This window comes from Dipodomys ordii, unplaced genomic scaffold, assembly GCF_000151885.1.
Source record: "Dipodomys ordii isolate 6190 unplaced genomic scaffold, Dord_2.0 Scaffold67, whole genome shotgun sequence".
NCBI lineage: Eukaryota > Metazoa > Chordata > Mammalia > Rodentia > Heteromyidae > Dipodomys > Dipodomys ordii.
The window spans coordinates 1942943-1960392 of record NW_012267283.1 but is presented as its reverse complement, the minus strand read 5'-3'; the positions used below and the strand labels follow the sequence as shown (position 1 = coordinate 1960392).

Genomic DNA, 17450 nt, shown 5'->3' with positions numbered 1-17450 from the left:
AGGCTGGTATTGTCCATATCACCACTTCTGGCGTTTTTGGTGATTTACTGGAGATGAGTCTTATAGACTGTCTTGCCTAGGGCTGGCTTTGAACTGCAATTCTCAGATCTCAACTTTTTTTTTTTTTTTTTTTTTGCTGGTCCTGAGGCTTAAACTCAGGGCTTGGGGGCTGTCCTTGAGTCTTCGTGCTCAAGGCTAGTGATCTACCAATTGAACCACAGCTCTAATTCCAGTTTGTTTTGTTTGTTTGAGTAGTTTATTGGAGATAAGAGTCTCACTGGGACTTTTTAAGCTGGTTTCAAACTGCTATCCTTGTATCTCAGCCTCCTGAGTAGCTAGGATTACAGGCATGAGACACTGGCACATGACTCTTAACCTCTTGAACATCTAGGATTGTAAGCATGAACCACTGGCTCTGGGCTTTTTTTTTTTTTTCCGGTCCTGGGGCTTGAATTCTGGGCCTGGGCGCTGTCCCTCAGCCCTTCGGCTCACTCTACCATTTGAGCCACAGTGCCGCTTCCAGCCTTTTCTGTTTATGTGGTGCTGAGTAATCGAACCCAGGCCTCATGCATGTGAGGCAAGCACTCTACCACTGAGCCACCTTCCCAGTCCCTGGGCGTGATTTTCACTAAATATAAAAACTTTTCTTCAAGCAGTTCCCCAGCCCCTTGATGTTAAGTACACAGAAACAATGTTCTTTTGATAATTTTTGAATAATTTTAATTTTTTTTACTGGTATTATAAAGATGATATACAGAGATGTTAGTTACACAATTCAGGTAAAGAGTACATTTCTTTTTGGACAAGGTTACCCCTTCCCTCACTCTCTCCCAGTTTGTCCCTCCCACCACCCAGCCACAAGTTGTATATTTCATTTTCAACATGTTTTCCAATGAGTACAAAAGGTGAAAATGGAAGGACAAAAGTCCTTCCATTTCTGTGCCCTCACCCCACCCTTCCAAAGACAGACAAATGAACAAAACAAAAGGAAAACAAAGAACCGTCTCATTGAATGAGTAATTCTATGCACTTTGCCACTCAGGTTGGGGCTTCTTATGTAGGTCACACTGAGTTTTCAGACAGCATAGTGGACTTACCTGATAGGACACAGATTTTCTTTGTTTATAAAGGTTAAAAAAAAAAGTTACTTGAATCCTAACATACTATTCTATCATCTGCATTATCCATAACAAAAGATTTCTCTAGAAATACATTAAGTTAGTATTAACAGTTTTGTGTATGCCAGTATTGAGGCTTGCTTCTGACATTTTGGTGGCTAATTGGAGAGATGAGAGTCACTTGGACTTTCTTGTTTGGGTTGGCTTTGAACCTCAATCCACAGACCTCAGCCTACTTAAAGAGTAATAATTTTTAAAAATCTTAATCAGTAAGTAAACTGTTTCTAAAAGAAAATAATCAAGGGATTGAATGGCTATTTCTCACTGATGAAGACTATTCAGACACCAGGCAGTTTTAAAAAGGGTAGAATTAATATTTTATTGTCATTTATAATCAGATAGCAGTTGGGTATATAGTTTCCATACTTCATACTTTTGTAAATTAAAAAAATTACAAGTTTTCAAACAGCTGACTGGTTATGTTTTTCAGAAAATGTGATTACACTAATTCATTAATGGTGGCTTCGAGCTTTTCCTTATTGGCTCCAGAGAATTCTCCCACCTGTTAAGAGAATAGTGAACTGACATCAGACACAGATGTAAACATAAAGGAAGCACAGGCTGGGGAAGCATTCCCGAAAAATACAGATTGTTTGTTTTTTGGTCAGTCATGGGGCTGAACTCAGGGCATGGGGTGCTGTCTCTGAGCTTTTTTTGGTCAAGGCTAGCACTCTACCCCTTTGAGCCACAGCGCCACTTCTGGCTTGCTAGTGGTTAACTGGAGATAAAGAGTCTCAACTGACTTTCCTGTCCAGGCTGGCTTTGAACCAGGATCCTGCAATTTCAGCCTCCTGAGTAGATAGCATGATTAGGTGTGAGCCACCAGCCCCTGGCCACAATGTGTAATGTACACAGGAGACGGAGATCTGAGGATCATGTTTGGAAGCCAGCCCTAGCAGGAAAAGTCTGTTAAGATTCTTATTTTCAATTAACCACCCAAAATCCTGAAGTGAAGCTGTGGCTCAAGTGGTAGAGTGTTAGTCTTGAATGAAAAAGGCCTGAATTCAAGCCCCAGTGCTGGCACAAAAAAACAAAACAAAGAAACAAAGGGAGGGAAATAACAATCAATAGTACTGAGAGACGTCAGTTCTTTAATTTTAGATAAAGCAGAACTCCATCATTTTAAGGGTCCATTATTTTACTATGTACTCACGATTGATACACTGAGAGGCAGTATAGAAAGTCATGATATAATATGAAGCACCAATCGGGGATTTAGTGTCTATTTCTAATCAATTTTCAATTAAGGACAACATTATGTATTTAAATCAATGAAGTTTGAGTCACGTTTCAATATTCTCAAACAGTAACATGCTTCATAGAGTCATTTCTTTTGTCATTTCCACCACATTAACCTCTTGTGCAATTCATTTCGTTAAAAAATCAGATGTACATACCTTCTCACCCTTTTTAAAAAACTGGAAGGTTGGCATGCATTTGACTTCACAGTCTGCAGCCACATCCTGGAGCAGATCGGAGGTGGAGAAAAGAGGAGAGAATAAAACAATAACATGAGTACAAGGCTTTGATGGAAACAGCCCCCAAGCAGGTTCTTTTCCCTTTTATATACTATATATTCTTTACTAGGGCATGTATAAATCAATATAATGAATGCAATGGCAGCGCAAAAGCCATACTGGTTATATCCTCAATTATCTATTTTTTAGGCAGGTACCAACAGGTATACAGCTACTAGCATTTGCTACTAAGTAAGTGATTTGGTACGTTGTTTAAGTTCTTGGAAAATTTGAGTATCATGAACAAGCACTGACAAATTCTGTCACTGGACTCAGGATTACAAATGAACTCTTCAGAATTCACTGCTCTTGTTTCTTCAGTTTTATGATGGAGAGGAGGGGGCATGAATCCCAAGGTCTTAGCAGAAATACCCGGTTGCAATGATTTGAAGCCATAGCCTACTCATGTTAGGTACTGGAGTCATTGACACACCCAGATTATCAGATGCCAGATAATCTATGAATTTGCAAGGATATCATTGAAAAAGGGGAAAGGACAAATGCTCATAGGTAATGTTAATTGAGACAGACTGTTCTTATATTTTACTTTTGAAAATTAGTCACATCTTTATATATATATATATATATATATATATATATATATATACATTTTTAGTTAAAACTTCATTTCATTGAATAGAAGTGATTTTCTAAGGTTGACATAGGATTCTATCCATAATTCTCCAGACTGGACTTTAAGCTAATTTCCAATTTATGTCTATATTATTGTGAACCATTCTCAGGTACATCCTTGGGGCAGAAACTTCCCAGGAGTACTGCTAGGATTTAGAGGATTTTAAATTCTAATTTATATAATTATAATAAAATTATAATTTTTATAATTATAGAAGTAAAATCTGTGTTCAATGCAGAAAAGTTACCAGGGGCAAGCTATCCACATTCTTCATTAGCTACTGTTAACGTTTCGTTACTTAAGTACTTGAATATGCACCTGTCTTTCTGAAGCCCCCACTGAATGCACTGTCACACAATACACACACCATATAATGGACATACAGACATTCCGCATGAAAACACATACATCATTTTCTTACATGCCACAGTAGTCCTGTGTGCATGCACAAGCATTTTAACCAATTCACTCATCAAGATTTTCCCTAATAGAAACATGTTCAATCTTCATCTTTACACACTGGTTTAATTCCCCATCAGCCCTAGATACAGAATTGCTGAGACAGTGTGCTTATTTTACAGTCCCAAGTATTTCCTAAGGAATTTCTAATTGTTCACCAGTATTTATGATGATTCTTACCCCCTTGGTGTGTGTAATCAAATCCATCAGCCCTGCCCTACCCTACCTCTTCCATCAAAAACTCCAGGCCCATTTTCTCAATGACCAAAGAGAAAAAGGTGAGAAGATAATAGGAGAAAGCGTGTTTCCAGGAATACCCCCTCCCCTCAAAAGAATGAAATAGAGATGCAATAACTTAACTGTATTTGGTTATTAATATATGGTTATGCAGCCTTCACTTATATTTATTATCCTTATCATTTAAAAGCAGAAAGCTAGCCTATTCTGGTGATATCTCCACTTCCTTTTTATTTTTTGTAAATAATTACATATAGATATACTCATTTTAGAGAATGCCCAAGTGATAAGAGAGTTTTGAGCAGTGCATAGCCATATGGCCATGGCCCCAGGACCCAGAATATTCCTTCCTCTGATGCTTTATAGTCAAATTCTATCTGATTCCAAGTCCAGCCAATGGTCATTTGTTTTCCAAACTTATCAGCCATTCGCATTATTTTTCAGTATACAAAAAGACTACACTTAACCCTATGAAAAGAAATTTCATTGGTTTCTAAGGTTAGCACTCCAGCCCAAATTAATTTTATTAACTCATTCATGGCTCCTCTAATCATGGCATTCCGAAAGGTTCCAAAACCCATGAAATTACTTTGTGTCTTAGAGTATAAAAATTTCCTTGTATAACTTATTATATATCCAGGCCTTCTAATGGTCCATTACACCTGCAAGGTAATTCCTTCCTATACGCATGTTTATGGCTCCTTCTGCAAGTCTCTTGTCTTAAACTTCCATGAAGTACACCCCGCTGTACACCTGTTTAAAGTGACCCTCTAGCACCTTCATGTGGTATTCCAAGCTTGCTAAGCAAAGAGTAACTTTGGGAAGTAGCTGAGGGCAAGTGTGATGATCTGACAATTAACTTAGAGCAAAGCCAATGAGCCAGGACTGGAACATAGCCCTTTAAGGCAACATCATGTAGTCTTAATACCTTCTGTCCCATGAGGGCTAAGGTGCTCCATGGAGAACAGGCTCTATCAGGTGAGAAGCGAGGCTATATGTTGAAAACCTGACGTGCACCCACTGTTAAGTCAGCATCTTCTAAGTGTGGTGGCAAGAGCAAGGTGAGTGAGCCAGACTCCCTCACGTGCAGTCTTGGCTCTATGGCTCCAAGGGTAGCCTGTCTGTGTGGGCCTTGGTCACCTGAACCTTTTATCTGCTTGTATGTTGATTTAAGGATGTCATGTACATAGCTCCTGACATTTAGATTTAAGCCCACAATTATTCCAATTACCTGTTATTCTGAAGTACAACATTTCTGATAGGGCTGTAGCTCTAGTACCCCTTGACATTTATGGGAAAAAAGCACAGTGCAATTCAGAGAAAAAGGCCCACAGGTGCAGCTCAGTGGTATCTGCAACTCCTAACTCCATACCTGACAGTCATCCACGTCGACTTCAAGGAACATCACATTGGGATACTTTTCAGAGAGGGCCTGGAGAGGTTTAAGTGAAAAATTTGAAAAGATTTAGAACTGGCAAATGGCAGTTCAATAGACTCAAGCTTCTTCAGTAGAATCTTAATGTAAGTAGAGACTAATAATAATAATAATTAAAAAAATCACCAAACCCTTTAATAACCATCCTCCTTGCCACCAACTAGAAATCACCCATCTTTCCTACTCACGTGAAAGAAAGGCTTGATCATTTTGCAAGGCCCACACCACGTGGCTGAAAAGTCAACTACTACAAGTTTATCTCCTGCAGCATCCAAGGCTTCTTGAAAGGCATCCTGAAAATGAGGCAAGAGAAGCTTAGGTTCAATAGTTTCCTTTCCAAAACCACAGAGACTTGACAACACAAAGCACAACTGTTAATAGGATCTACTTTTCACTTTGCCTTCCACTCCCATACAGGCCAAATATCTTAAAAAAAATTCTACCTATCCTTGGCGCTATTACATTTGCTAAGATCAAACAGGATACATGGTTAGAACATACTGGTGTTTGTACCTTCAGGATTGTTTTACAAAAATTTTGACAATCAGGTAAATTATATTCAACAAACTAAGTATAAAAAAAAAGAAAAGAAAATATAGGCATTGACACTAAAGAGTATTAAATCTAGGTAAATGGTAGAAACTCATTGAAATCTTTTTTGTTTTTGTCAGTCATGGGGCCTGAACTCTGGGCCTGGGCGCTGTCCCTCAGCTCTTCAGCTCAAGGCTAGCACACTACCACTTGAGCCATAGTGCCACTTCCAACTTTTTCTGCTTATGTGGTGCTGAGGAATCGAACCTAGGGCCTCATGCATGCAAGGCAAGCACTCTACCACTGAGCCCCCTTCCCAGCCCTCATTGAATTCTTATGGATCAATAATAGGTATAAGTGAAATACGATGACTTAAACACACTACTTTGGGAGTATATGCCAAAAGTGCTTTCAAATACAAATGCTGAACTGACCTTCACTGAGTCCCAACACACAATCAGTAGACATTACTGTGTGTGTGTGTCAAACTTTGTCTTTTGTCCCTTAGCTCAAAACTATGCTCTCACTGGTCAGTAAAGGAAATCATAGCAAAAGTTCCTCACCAAAGTAAATTTCCTTAGATATTATTCTATGTAAGAAACATATTTCAAAGAAAATTGCCAGCAAAATGATCAAGAAATCCCTCTGGCTAACCTGAATTATTTACTCATTACTAGGAACCTAGCATTCTAGTAACAAGGGACTTATTTTAACCACAATTAGTTCAGTGAGGATCAAAATGCAAACTGGGGCAAGAAAGAGATCAAAACACACTGCTGAAGTCTAGGGTTTCTTCAGGCAGGGGCAAAACCCTCAAAACTTGGTTTATATGAAATTAATTATTCCTTTCCTTCCGCAAGAATCGTATGAGATTTGGCCCAGCAAAAGAAAACTCCAGGTAACCCCCCCCCCCACACACACACACTCTCTCCCTCTTTCCACCACCACTACCATCAATAATGAGTTCCGGTGAAGTGCGGTTACTTTTCTAGATTTTAATTACTTTGTGATTTTGGAGAATCAGGGAGGGCTGGCAATGACCTTGGTGATTTGTCCAGTTATACAGGTCCATCAACCCACCTTTGGCTATGAGAAGAGGTGACAGGAGTAAGGGTTGGAGATGCCACAGGAAATACATTTAAAGTATGAAAACAGACCATCACTATGATTCTTTGAAGGTTGGGCCAACCAGTCTTTTCTTTTTTTCCTTCTTTCTTTTCTCCTTCCCTTTTGAAATTTTGAGACAAGGTTATGTTATGTAGCCCAGGATGGCTTCAAACTTGGGATCCTGGGCTGGGATGTAGCTCAGTGGCAAAGCGCTTGCCTAGCAAGTGCAATGTCCTGGGTTCGATCCCCAGTACCAAAAAAAAAAAAAAAGAAAAGACAAACTTGGGATCCTTCTACCCTAGCTTCCTGAGTACTGTGATTACTGGCATGGGCTACCATACCTGGCTCAACCATTTTTTCTGCAAGACAAGTAACATGGTAAAAAGGTCAAGCAGGGACTAGGTCTGGTCTGGCAGAATTTTAATTTTGGAATGTGGTGAACCTTCAATCGAAACTGGAGTTTCACTTTCAAGATAGAACACACTGTGTTGCAAATATGGTCAAGGTTCTCCAGAATAGTTCTGAGTTGAATACAAGCAAATTTCCCAGAAACTCCATTAGGATTGACCAATGTTCCCCATCACTAATACAAATCATTCATCTGGAAATAAAATGAGGTAGTTGGAGTAGATATCTAAATGCTTAGCATGTTATACATGTATGAGTTAAGTAAACAGGAGGGAGCTGTCACTCTTTTTGTGTGCCTGGGTGCTGTCCCTGAGCTTTTTTCCCCCAAGGCTGGTACTCTATCACTTGAGCCACAGCTCCACTTTTGGCTTTTGGGGGTAGAGGTGTCGTTAACTGGAGATCAGAGTCTCACAGACTTTACTGCCTGGTCTGGCTTTGAACCTTTCAATCCTCCTATCTCAGCTTCCTGAGCAGCTAGGATTACAGGCATGAGCCATCAATGCCAGGCTGTCATCCTTAAAGGAAAAACAAAAAACGCACAGGCAATCCAGTCCAGGTTGAATACTCACTTCTTGGTCATCACACTGACAGCTCATTTTCCCACTCTTGTTGGGAACAGATCCCACTGCCTCTGAACTACCCACACAGAGTGTCAGACATGGCTGTGGATAGCGAAATGCATCAATTTTGGCCAAATGTGAAATGTATTCAATACATGTATATAAATTCAATACTTGTTTAATCAGATTAATTAGCTTCTGATTGATGGCTCTGGTGGAAACTTCCTGATCAACTGCTGCCAGGGCCACTGGGACCAAAACTCCTATATTTTCCTTACTGGAAAGGACCACACCCTTAACAACTCAAAGACAGAAGATTCCACCACAAGCTTCAGGAACCCACACCAGCTTTGTATGTGTTAGGGGACGGGATTCTAAGCAAACTAACATAGGCCAGGCAAACGTCTTCATCTCTAGTGGGCTCTTTACTGAGAGCCCCACCCTCCCTCCCTTTCTAGGCAGGCTGCTTCATCACAAAGTTAAGGGTGAGGACTCACTATTAAAGAAAAAACAATTTTTTTTTTTCATGCCAGTCCTGAGGCTTGAATTCCAGGGCTGGGTGCCGTCTCTAAACCTTTTTGCTCAAGGCTAGAATTCTACCACTGGAGCCATAGTTCCACTTCTGGATTTTGGGTGATTAGAGATAAGAAGAATCTCACACTTTCTGGCCAGGGCTGGTTTTGAGCTTTGATGTTCAGATCTCAGCCTCCCAGGTAGCTAGGATTAGGAGAGGCGCCTGGCTAAGGATTTTAAAAACTATAAATCAACAAATGAGAAGGCTTCTGCTTTTATCATAAAAGCTCACATAATTTAAATAATGAAGACTCCAGAAAGACAACCATTAAGGACAGCACGGGATCAGACTGACAGCATGTGAGAGAAAATGTTATCAATGAAGTAACAAAAGGATCCTATACCATCATAGACATTGTAACATCATTCACTTGTTTCTGGAGCCCATTCAGCACCGACAGGTGTTCAAGACCAGAGTGAGCATCCAACTTTCCCTCCGCTTTCCAGGAGTGCGGGAGCACTGGCGTGGGTACACCCTTTGCCAAGGGTCTTCCTTCCATCAACTTTCCCCCGGGTGGTAACAGACCTTTCTCGAGTGGCTCAGTTCAGCAGACACTGAACGACACCTGGACGATAGTCGGCTCACAATAACTTCGGAATATGGAACACTCTTCCCTCCACCAGGGTTTTGGTTTTGGTTTTTAGTTTTAAAATAAAGTCTCATACAGAAGGCCAAGGCCGGCTGCTCGTGTGTGTGTGTGTGTGTGTGTGTGCGTGCGCGCGAGTGTGTGGTGTGTGTGTGTGTGTAGGGGGAGACCCGCTCTGGTTTTTCGGCCGAACTCTGGGTGAATCACACGTGGGTAGGACAGCGAGGCCCCTGGGCCCAGCCTCGGGGACTGAGTCATTCTAATGCCAGCGCTGCCGGAAACGCGCCCTGCGCCGCAGGAGGAGGAGTCCCGCGGGCGCGGCCTGGACCTCACTTCCCCGCAGCCACCTGGGGGCACGCGCAGGAGGGTCCCCAGTTGGGACCCGCCCCCCCTGAGCACCTAGACAGCACCGCGTCATCGGAGGAGCCAGTGAGTGCGGGGCGATCCTGAGATCTGCGGCCTGGACTTGCTCCCAAGAGGACTCACCCCACCCCGTGCGGCCGGATCTCCCGGCGGGGACCCCGCGCCTTCTCCAGGGGGCTCTCCATCTCCTTCTTTGCCAGACCGCCAATCAGGAGATAGAAGGGAGTGGGGGTGGGGGCGCTGGACCCGCTCCGTTCCCCCGCCTTCCCGGCTGGGGTGGCGGCGGTGTGAGAGATGCAGTAGTGAGGACCCCCGGGAGCTCCCCGGGCGCGTGCGCCTCCAGGGCGCGGGCGGCGGGCACCACGACCCCGCCCTCCAGGGGGGGAAATCCCCCAGGCTCACCCTCCCTACCCCCGGGCATGCTCGACAGCCTCGTTGCGGCGCAGGCCCCGAGCTCCTCCCGGCCCCAGGCCGAGCCACCTTGTCCCTTTTCCCCCAAGCCCCGGAGGTGAGGAGCGGCCTCCCCAACACCTCCAGACCGTGGCCTTCTCCAGTTACGAAGGCTGCGCCACCCGCCCTGGCCTTCCCGAGGAGCACTTACCTTGCTGTCGATCTGCTTCACCATCTTGGCTGCTGCGGATGAGTTGGAACGACTGTAAAAAGGAGTGGAAGTGGATCCAAGGTACCGGACCGAGCTGGAGAGGAGCGCGCAGCCCGCCTTCCCTTTATAGCGACTGGGCGGAGCGCGGCGGGGCGGGGCGGGGCGCGCGCGCGCGGCGTGCACGTGACGGGAGCGTGCACGTGGCGGGGGCGCGCGCGCCCGCTAAGACTCCCGCGCCCGCCAAGGCTAGGCGGCAGGCTCCGCCCCGCAAACCTTGAGGCGGTGGAAGGGCGGGGCTTCCTTAGGGGGCGTGGTCAGAGTGGCGCGGGGTGGAGCCCTGGGCACGTCTCACGCTCAGCCGGGAGCCCTTAGGCGCCAACGTCGCGGGTGGGGGAAAGGGAGTGGACCCCGTGCGCAACGGGGCGTTCTTGCGGTGTGCGGGCTGCGGCGGGCCGGGCGACTCAGGATCCCCGGATCCCCGGGGTCGCTGCGGGCGGAACTGCATCGGGCCGGGCCTTCATCGGACTTATCGAGACTGGAGATGAGGGTCAGGCCCAGGACGGCGCTGGCAGGGCGGGATTCCTCGCCGGGCCGACGGTGCACCCCCCCCCCCGCCTCGGCCAAGTGCTGAGTAACGGTGACTAGGCCACCTTCCTTCCCGGATCTGCCCCGGGCCGGCTCCTCGTTTCCTCCTTCTCCTTCCGCTTTCCCCGGAGATGGCCGAGTGACCCCGCACTCGGGTGCACGCCGAGGTCGCTGGAGAGGCCACCGGCTTCCCGGGTAGTTCACGCAGCCGGGACCCCGGGCGGGCCCGGCCCCGGGGCTCGCCGTTTCCCCTCGCGCGCAGCACCGGCCTCCTCTCCTTGGGGATGAGGATGGAGTGCTCGGCGGTGCTTGGCCGGTGGGCAGCACCGAAGGCTGTGGCTGCTCGTTAGCTCTAGGCTTGGGGGCAGCTTTCCGGGACCGCACGCGGCACCCGCGGAGAACGCAGTGTCTGGACCCGGGGATGCGCGTGCCGTGCGGCCTGGAGGACTGAGGGTGAGGAAAGACGTAGCTGGCGGTGTGGATGGGGGGAGGCCTAGTCCACAGCCGCCCGCAGAGGAGGGGTATGGGTGGAGGGAGAGGAACGGGGAGGGAGATGGGAGCCGGAGGTGGGAGGGGAGAGAGGCTGGGCCGGAGTAGTCCCGGGTGAAGCTACATTTTGGGGTGATTGTCTGGGTTCCACTTCCTGGAACCCTCCATTCATCACCTCCCCAGCCCCTGACTCCCTTCTCTTTGCTCTTTCAGACCCTGGGAGGAAGGGAGAACAGAGATTTTCGAACCTCTGTGGTGCAAAGAGGATGGAAGGGTTTTGGATATGGGTGAGGTGCTGTGCTGAACAGGGGCAGATGCTAAGGACAGCCCTAGCCGGTGGGACTGCCTGAATGTAGCTGCTCTCCCCCCAAACAAACAAAAAAACCCAGGACTGCTGGGGAAGAAAGCGACTTGCTTTTTTCTTTTTTTCTTTTGCCTGTCCCCCTTAGCTGCTTCTACTCAGAGCCACAGCGCCACTTTCGGCTTTTTCTGCTTTTGTGGTGCTGAGGAATCGAACCCAGGGCCTCAGGCATGCTAGGCGAGTACTCTACCACTGAGCCACCTTCCCAGCTTACCCCTACCCCCCTCTTTTTTTTTTAATGTTAGTATGAAGGTGTTCAGAGGGGTTACAGTCATGTAAGTCTAGTAAAGAGTACATTTCTTTTTGGCCCAGGTTACCCCTTCCCTCTTCCACTGCTGCATTTGTTTACCCTTTTCTAACTTGCTTTTCTACCATTGAGTCTTAAGTCCAGCAGCATCCCAGCTTCCTGGCTTACCATACTTTGTATAGGCATCGACAACAAGGGTGGAGCCACCCCTAGCAAGCTTCTCTGGAGACCTCCCAAATGCCCACTGAAAGCTGCAGAATGTACTGCCCTCCTTTCCCCTCCCCAGGACCAGTACAGATTAGATAAGGGGATGTTACAAATACAAAGAACAGAGAATAAGGAACTGGGAGGCTGGAGCTTGTGTCAGTTCTGGACTCTGCAATTTACTTCCCTGTGTGCCTGCACATTTAGTAGCTGGTAACTCCATGCCAGACTAAATAGCCTGTTGGTGCCCCAGTTTCCTCTTCTGTAAAACAGGACAATACTAGCTAGGAGCAGGTACCTCATGCCTGTAATCCTAGCTACTCAAGAGGCTGAAATCTGAAAATTGTTGTTGGAAGTCAGCTAAGGTGGGAAAGTCTGTGAGACTGTCCAATAACCACTGGAAGTGGAGCTGTGGCTCAAGTGGTAGAGCTCTAAGCCTTGAGCCAAAAAGTTCAGGAACAGCACTCAGGCTCTGAGTTCAAGTGCTAGGACAGGCACACACACACACACACACACACACACACACACACACACAAACAAAATGGTAATACTTTAGCTATTGTCAATGTTGGGTGAGCTAAGAAACTATAGGATATGTAATGTGCTACAGAACTATGCAGGCTATTACATGGAATGAAGTCAGCTGATAAGATGGAGAGTCAGGGTGGATAAGAAGGCTGTAAAACAAGTGTTAAGTCTTAAGTGACTCAAGTAATCAGGAAGCTATCCTTGTAAGTTTCAAAGGAAAAGTTACTTGTTTTCTTTTTCCTCCTAGAGTAGAAGAAAAATGGTCTTGGGCCTGGTCCTAAGAAGCAAGGGTCCCTGCCTGCAGGAACATAGGAAACAACCCTTAGGATTTCATTTGTAGCAAGGAAGTGACATTCTGTGGGGAAAGTGAGATGCAGGAGAGTTGTTTGGGACAGTGCAGAGAGGCAGAGCCCATTTGTGTGGTGTGGGGTCAAGAGGAGGAGAGAGAGGAAGAATTAAAGGCCTTCCTTGGGTGGATCAACTCCATTCGTTAATCAGTGCTTAGAGCTGCAAGGAAATATAGCTCACACTGGTTTAATTTTTTTTTTTTTTTTTGGTCAGTCATGGGGCTTGAACTCTGGGCCTGGGTGCTGTCCCTTAGCTCTTCAGCTCAAGGTGAGCACCACTCTGTCCTTTGAGCCACAGCATCACTTCTGGTTTTCTGGTGGTTTATTGGAGATAAGAGTCTCACAGATGGACTGGGAAGGTGCCTCAATGGTAGAGTGCTTGCCTTGCACGCCTGAGGCCCTGGGTTCGATTCCTCAGCACCACATAAGCAAAAAGAAAAAAGCCGGAAGTGGCGCTGTGGCTCAAGTGGTAGAGCGCCAGCCTTGAGCTGAAGAGCTGAGGGACAGCGCCCAGGCCCAGAGTTCAGGCCCCACGACTGGACCCCCCCCCCCAAAAAAAAAAAGAGTCTCACAGACTGTCCTGCCTAGGCTGGCTTTGAACCATGATCCTCAGATCTCAGCCTCCTAAGTAGCTAGGATTTCAGGCATGAGCCACCGAGGCCTGGCTTCACACTGTCTTAAACCTAAGAGAACTAGGAATTTGTATTGCCAGTCACTCCTAGGGCCCAAAGCTTCCACAGGAATGTACTTTGCCTAAGATGCTCTTCTTCATTGCGGAGAAGGAGTTAAGTGTTTGAACCATTCAGTTAGGCATAGGGGAAGTCGAGGAAGGTAGGAGAGAAAGAGGGAATAGACAGATGCTGGAGAACTTATATAAAGGACATTTTCATGTCAAGCAGAGCAGAAATGGGCCATGGGATGGGGGAGTAGGTATCCATCTTCCTGGTGAGCAGTCTGAGGCTCCACATAGGAGTGGAGAGCTCGGTCTGCTGTCTCTGTTCTGATTGGCAGAAAATTCAGCCACGGGGTAGTTGAAACAAGTTTTTCTAGATTACAAATTTTTTTTTTTTCTATCTCATTCAACAGAGCTGAGGGTGCTGGGTGAATACTTCAGTCTGGAATCCCTCTAAAAAGACATGCGGGAAGCACAGTGTTTTGATATGTATGTGATATATATATATATAATGTATTATATATAATGTATTATATATATGATACACCTGCATATACATATACACAAACATATATGTACATATTACATGGAAGAAGCCAGCTACTTACACTAAAGCTTAAAAAAATACATTCAGAAGAAGTTCCACAGCAGGTCTAAACTGACAAAGTGAATCCATGGTGCTGGGATACAAAGACCTCAGAAATGAATAGGAAAACTTTCCAGTAGTTAAGTGATTCTACATATTTCTAAAACTCATGAAAAAATGCGCTAAAATGGATATATTTTATTTATGATGGGAACAAATTATACTTTCAGTAAAATTGAATAAGTAGTAAAAACCTGTTGTCTCTGAATACATATATTTTCCAGGTACAAAAACCACCCTGAAGGACTTGAGCATACATTTACAAGATAACAAAGATGAGATAAACTGAAACATGTAGGCATTAACAAATTATACAAATTGTAAGCAGGGGAAACTGAAAGAGTCTATTTAAAAGTATATTGACCTTTGCTTTGGTACTTTTCAAACAGGATTAGATATCAGTGTGTTACATGTTAATATTATAGGTATTAACGCACAGTCTTACGTCTTACCCTAAATCCAGATGCTTGGAGAATTGCTGTATCAATCAGCTTTCCATCATGGTTACAAAATACCTAAAAGACACAACTTAGGAAGAGGAAAGGGTAATTTTGTCTCACGGGACTGGTAGAATAAAGCTGTTCACTCATGTTAGGTGGCTAAGAAGCAAAAAGAACGAACAGCTGCTTTCTAATATACTCTTAAAGAGCATGTCCTCAGTGACTGAATTTTCTTCACACTAGAGCTGAACTAAAGGTTCTATTTTGTCCCAATATTGCCATAGGCTGGAATCTAACCCTTTGACTTATAAGCCTTTAAGACCCAAACTGTAGCAGTCACTAAAGGAAAAATACCACAAGATAGAATTGGTTAGTTCTTTACAAAGGACCATTTTGGAAGACTCCTAGATAGCCATGTTAATGCTTGAAGAGCTGTACATAGCTCAGAAGGGCAGGATAAGAATACTCATATCTCACGATCAGTGGAAATGTGAACATATCCACTCTAGCAGATTCTAGCCAATGTTCTAGTCAATATTGTAATACAGGCCTGAGCTTCTTTTTGTTCAAGGGTAGCACTCTTAACACTTGAGCCACAGCTCCACTCTAGCTTTTTCTGTTTATGTGGTACTGAGTAATCAAACCCAGGGTTTCATGCATGCTAAGCAAGCACTCTATTACTAAGCCCCATTCTCAAGCACCCCCCCCCAAAAAAAAAACCAAACAACTTTAAATGGCAACAACTTTAAATGGCACAAAAGGAAGAACTTTTTTGTTTGGGGTGTCTTAGGTATTGAAATCAGGGCCTCATGCTTGCTAGGCAGGTCCTCTTCCACTTGTGCCTCCAGCCCTTCTTTGTTTTTTTTTTTTTTTTTTTTTGGGTCCGGTCATGGGGCCTGAACTCTGGGCTTGAGCACTGTCCCTAAGCTCTTCAGCTCAAGGCTAGCACTCTACCACTTGAGCCACAGCGCCACTTCCGGCTTTTTTCTTTTTGCTTATGTGGTGCTGAGGAATCGAACCCAGGGCCTCGAGCATGCAAGGCAAGCGCTCTACCACTGAGCCACCTTCCCAGCCCAGTCTCCAGCCCTTCTTTGTCTTGTTCCTTTCTCTTTGTCTTTTTCTACTTCCTTCCCTTCCTCCCTCTCCTCCTTTCCTCCCTCTCTGCTTGTCTTCCTTTCCTTCTTCCTCCCTTTGCTTCTTCCTTCCCCAGTACTGGGGAGGGGGGGACAGGAGGGGTACTTTTCCTTAACTTTGAAGCTGAAGTCTGTTGCTAATCACTTGAGCCAAAGCTTTACTTCCAACTTTTTGGTTGTTAACTGGCAATAAGAGTCTGACTTTCCTGCCTAGGCATACTTTCAACTGCGATCCTCAGATCTCATTCTCTGGAGTAGTGAGGATTACAACAGTGAGCCACCAATGCCCAACTTGCCTTGGTTATTTTAAAGTTAGTTTTTCACATTATGTTTTGCTGGCCAGGGCTTTGATCCTCCTATTTGTGCTTTTCTAGGTCACTGGGGATGACACGTGTAGATCACTGAGCTTAGTCACTGATTGAGATGGAGTCTCAAGAATTTTTAAACCCTGGCTAGTCTTGAACCAAAATTTCCCAGTCTCCACCTATCAAGTTGTTAGGATTATGGGCCTGAGCCGAGAACAACTTTGGTAATTGTTAAAGCCACAAATTAGTTCTTTATGATAGCTTTAACTTTGTGCTGATCAAAATCAACTATAGACAAATAGAGAATAAAATTCTCTTAAAGACTTAAGTTTCTGAAGTAAGGAAAGAAGAAAGGAACATCACTGGCAGCTAGAGGGGTAACTCAAGTGGTAGAGTGCTTGCTTAACAAGAACAAGGCCCTGAGTTCAAACCCAGTATCAACGAATAAATAAAGACTTAAAAAAAAAAACCTGGCTAGTTCCTATCCTGCTTTAGCCCTGGTATTATCATTATCATCATCATCGTTTTTATTAATTACTATTTTGTGTTGGTACTGGGGCTTGAACATAGGGCCTAAGCACTGTCCCATATCATTTTTTTTTTTTGCACTCAAGGCTGGCCATTTGATCTATAGCTCTTCTTTGGCTGTTTGGCTGATACTTTTCAAGTTGGGTATTCTGGTACTTATAGCCCAAAGCAAGCTGACTGGGTAAAGGATTCATGAATATATAAGGCATCTTGGCAAGCTTATCCCTTGCTGCATCTGAAACTTTAGCATAATGTTGCTTTGATAAATTAGAAATTATCATTATTATACAATTGTGAGGCATAGATAAGTATTTAAATGAATACAACACAAACAACGAGAAAGCTGCTTCATTAGGCCAGAGAAAAAGCAGCTTGTAATTATTCTGGATTCTTGCTGCTTTCTGCATGAATACCCAGAGGATAGGGCAGTCATTCAGGGTGGAAGTACTCTCTGAAGAGAGAAACAAATGTAAAATTCTGGAAAGGCCCACAGTACAAACATGAACACTCAACTTGTGGGAGACAACTGGGGCTCTGGCCTGCCTCACAGTCATTCATTCCCACTTACTTTGGTATTGGTGCCTCATTTTCCTTTGTACCACTCTCTCTACCTCATTGTCATCCATTGGTAGAAGCTGTGCAGACATCACATCTGCTCCCTACCACTAGCCCCAAACTTGGACATATGCCTCAGGCTCATCACTCTATCTCACAAGAATGTAAGGAAAATCTTGCATTGACAAAGGGACTCTCCATGGTGGCTGCACTGGAGAT

The 17450-nt window shown here is 44.8% G+C and overlaps 1 protein-coding gene across 1 annotated transcript; it reads right to left on the bottom strand.

Annotated features, from left to right (window-relative positions):
* Positions 1-1471: 1471 nt before the first annotated feature.
* Txn (thioredoxin) lies at positions 1472-10331 on the bottom strand. Its single transcript, XM_013023333.1, has 5 exons — positions 10191-10331; positions 5649-5753; positions 5398-5457; positions 2576-2641; positions 1472-1680 (listed from the first exon to the last, which is right to left on the bottom strand). Exons 1-5 carry the CDS (start codon positions 10212-10214, stop codon positions 1618-1620), a joined length of 318 nt encoding a protein of 105 aa, XP_012878787.1. The 5' UTR covers positions 10215-10331; the 3' UTR covers positions 1472-1617.
* Between the last annotated feature and the right edge of the window lie 7119 nt (positions 10332-17450).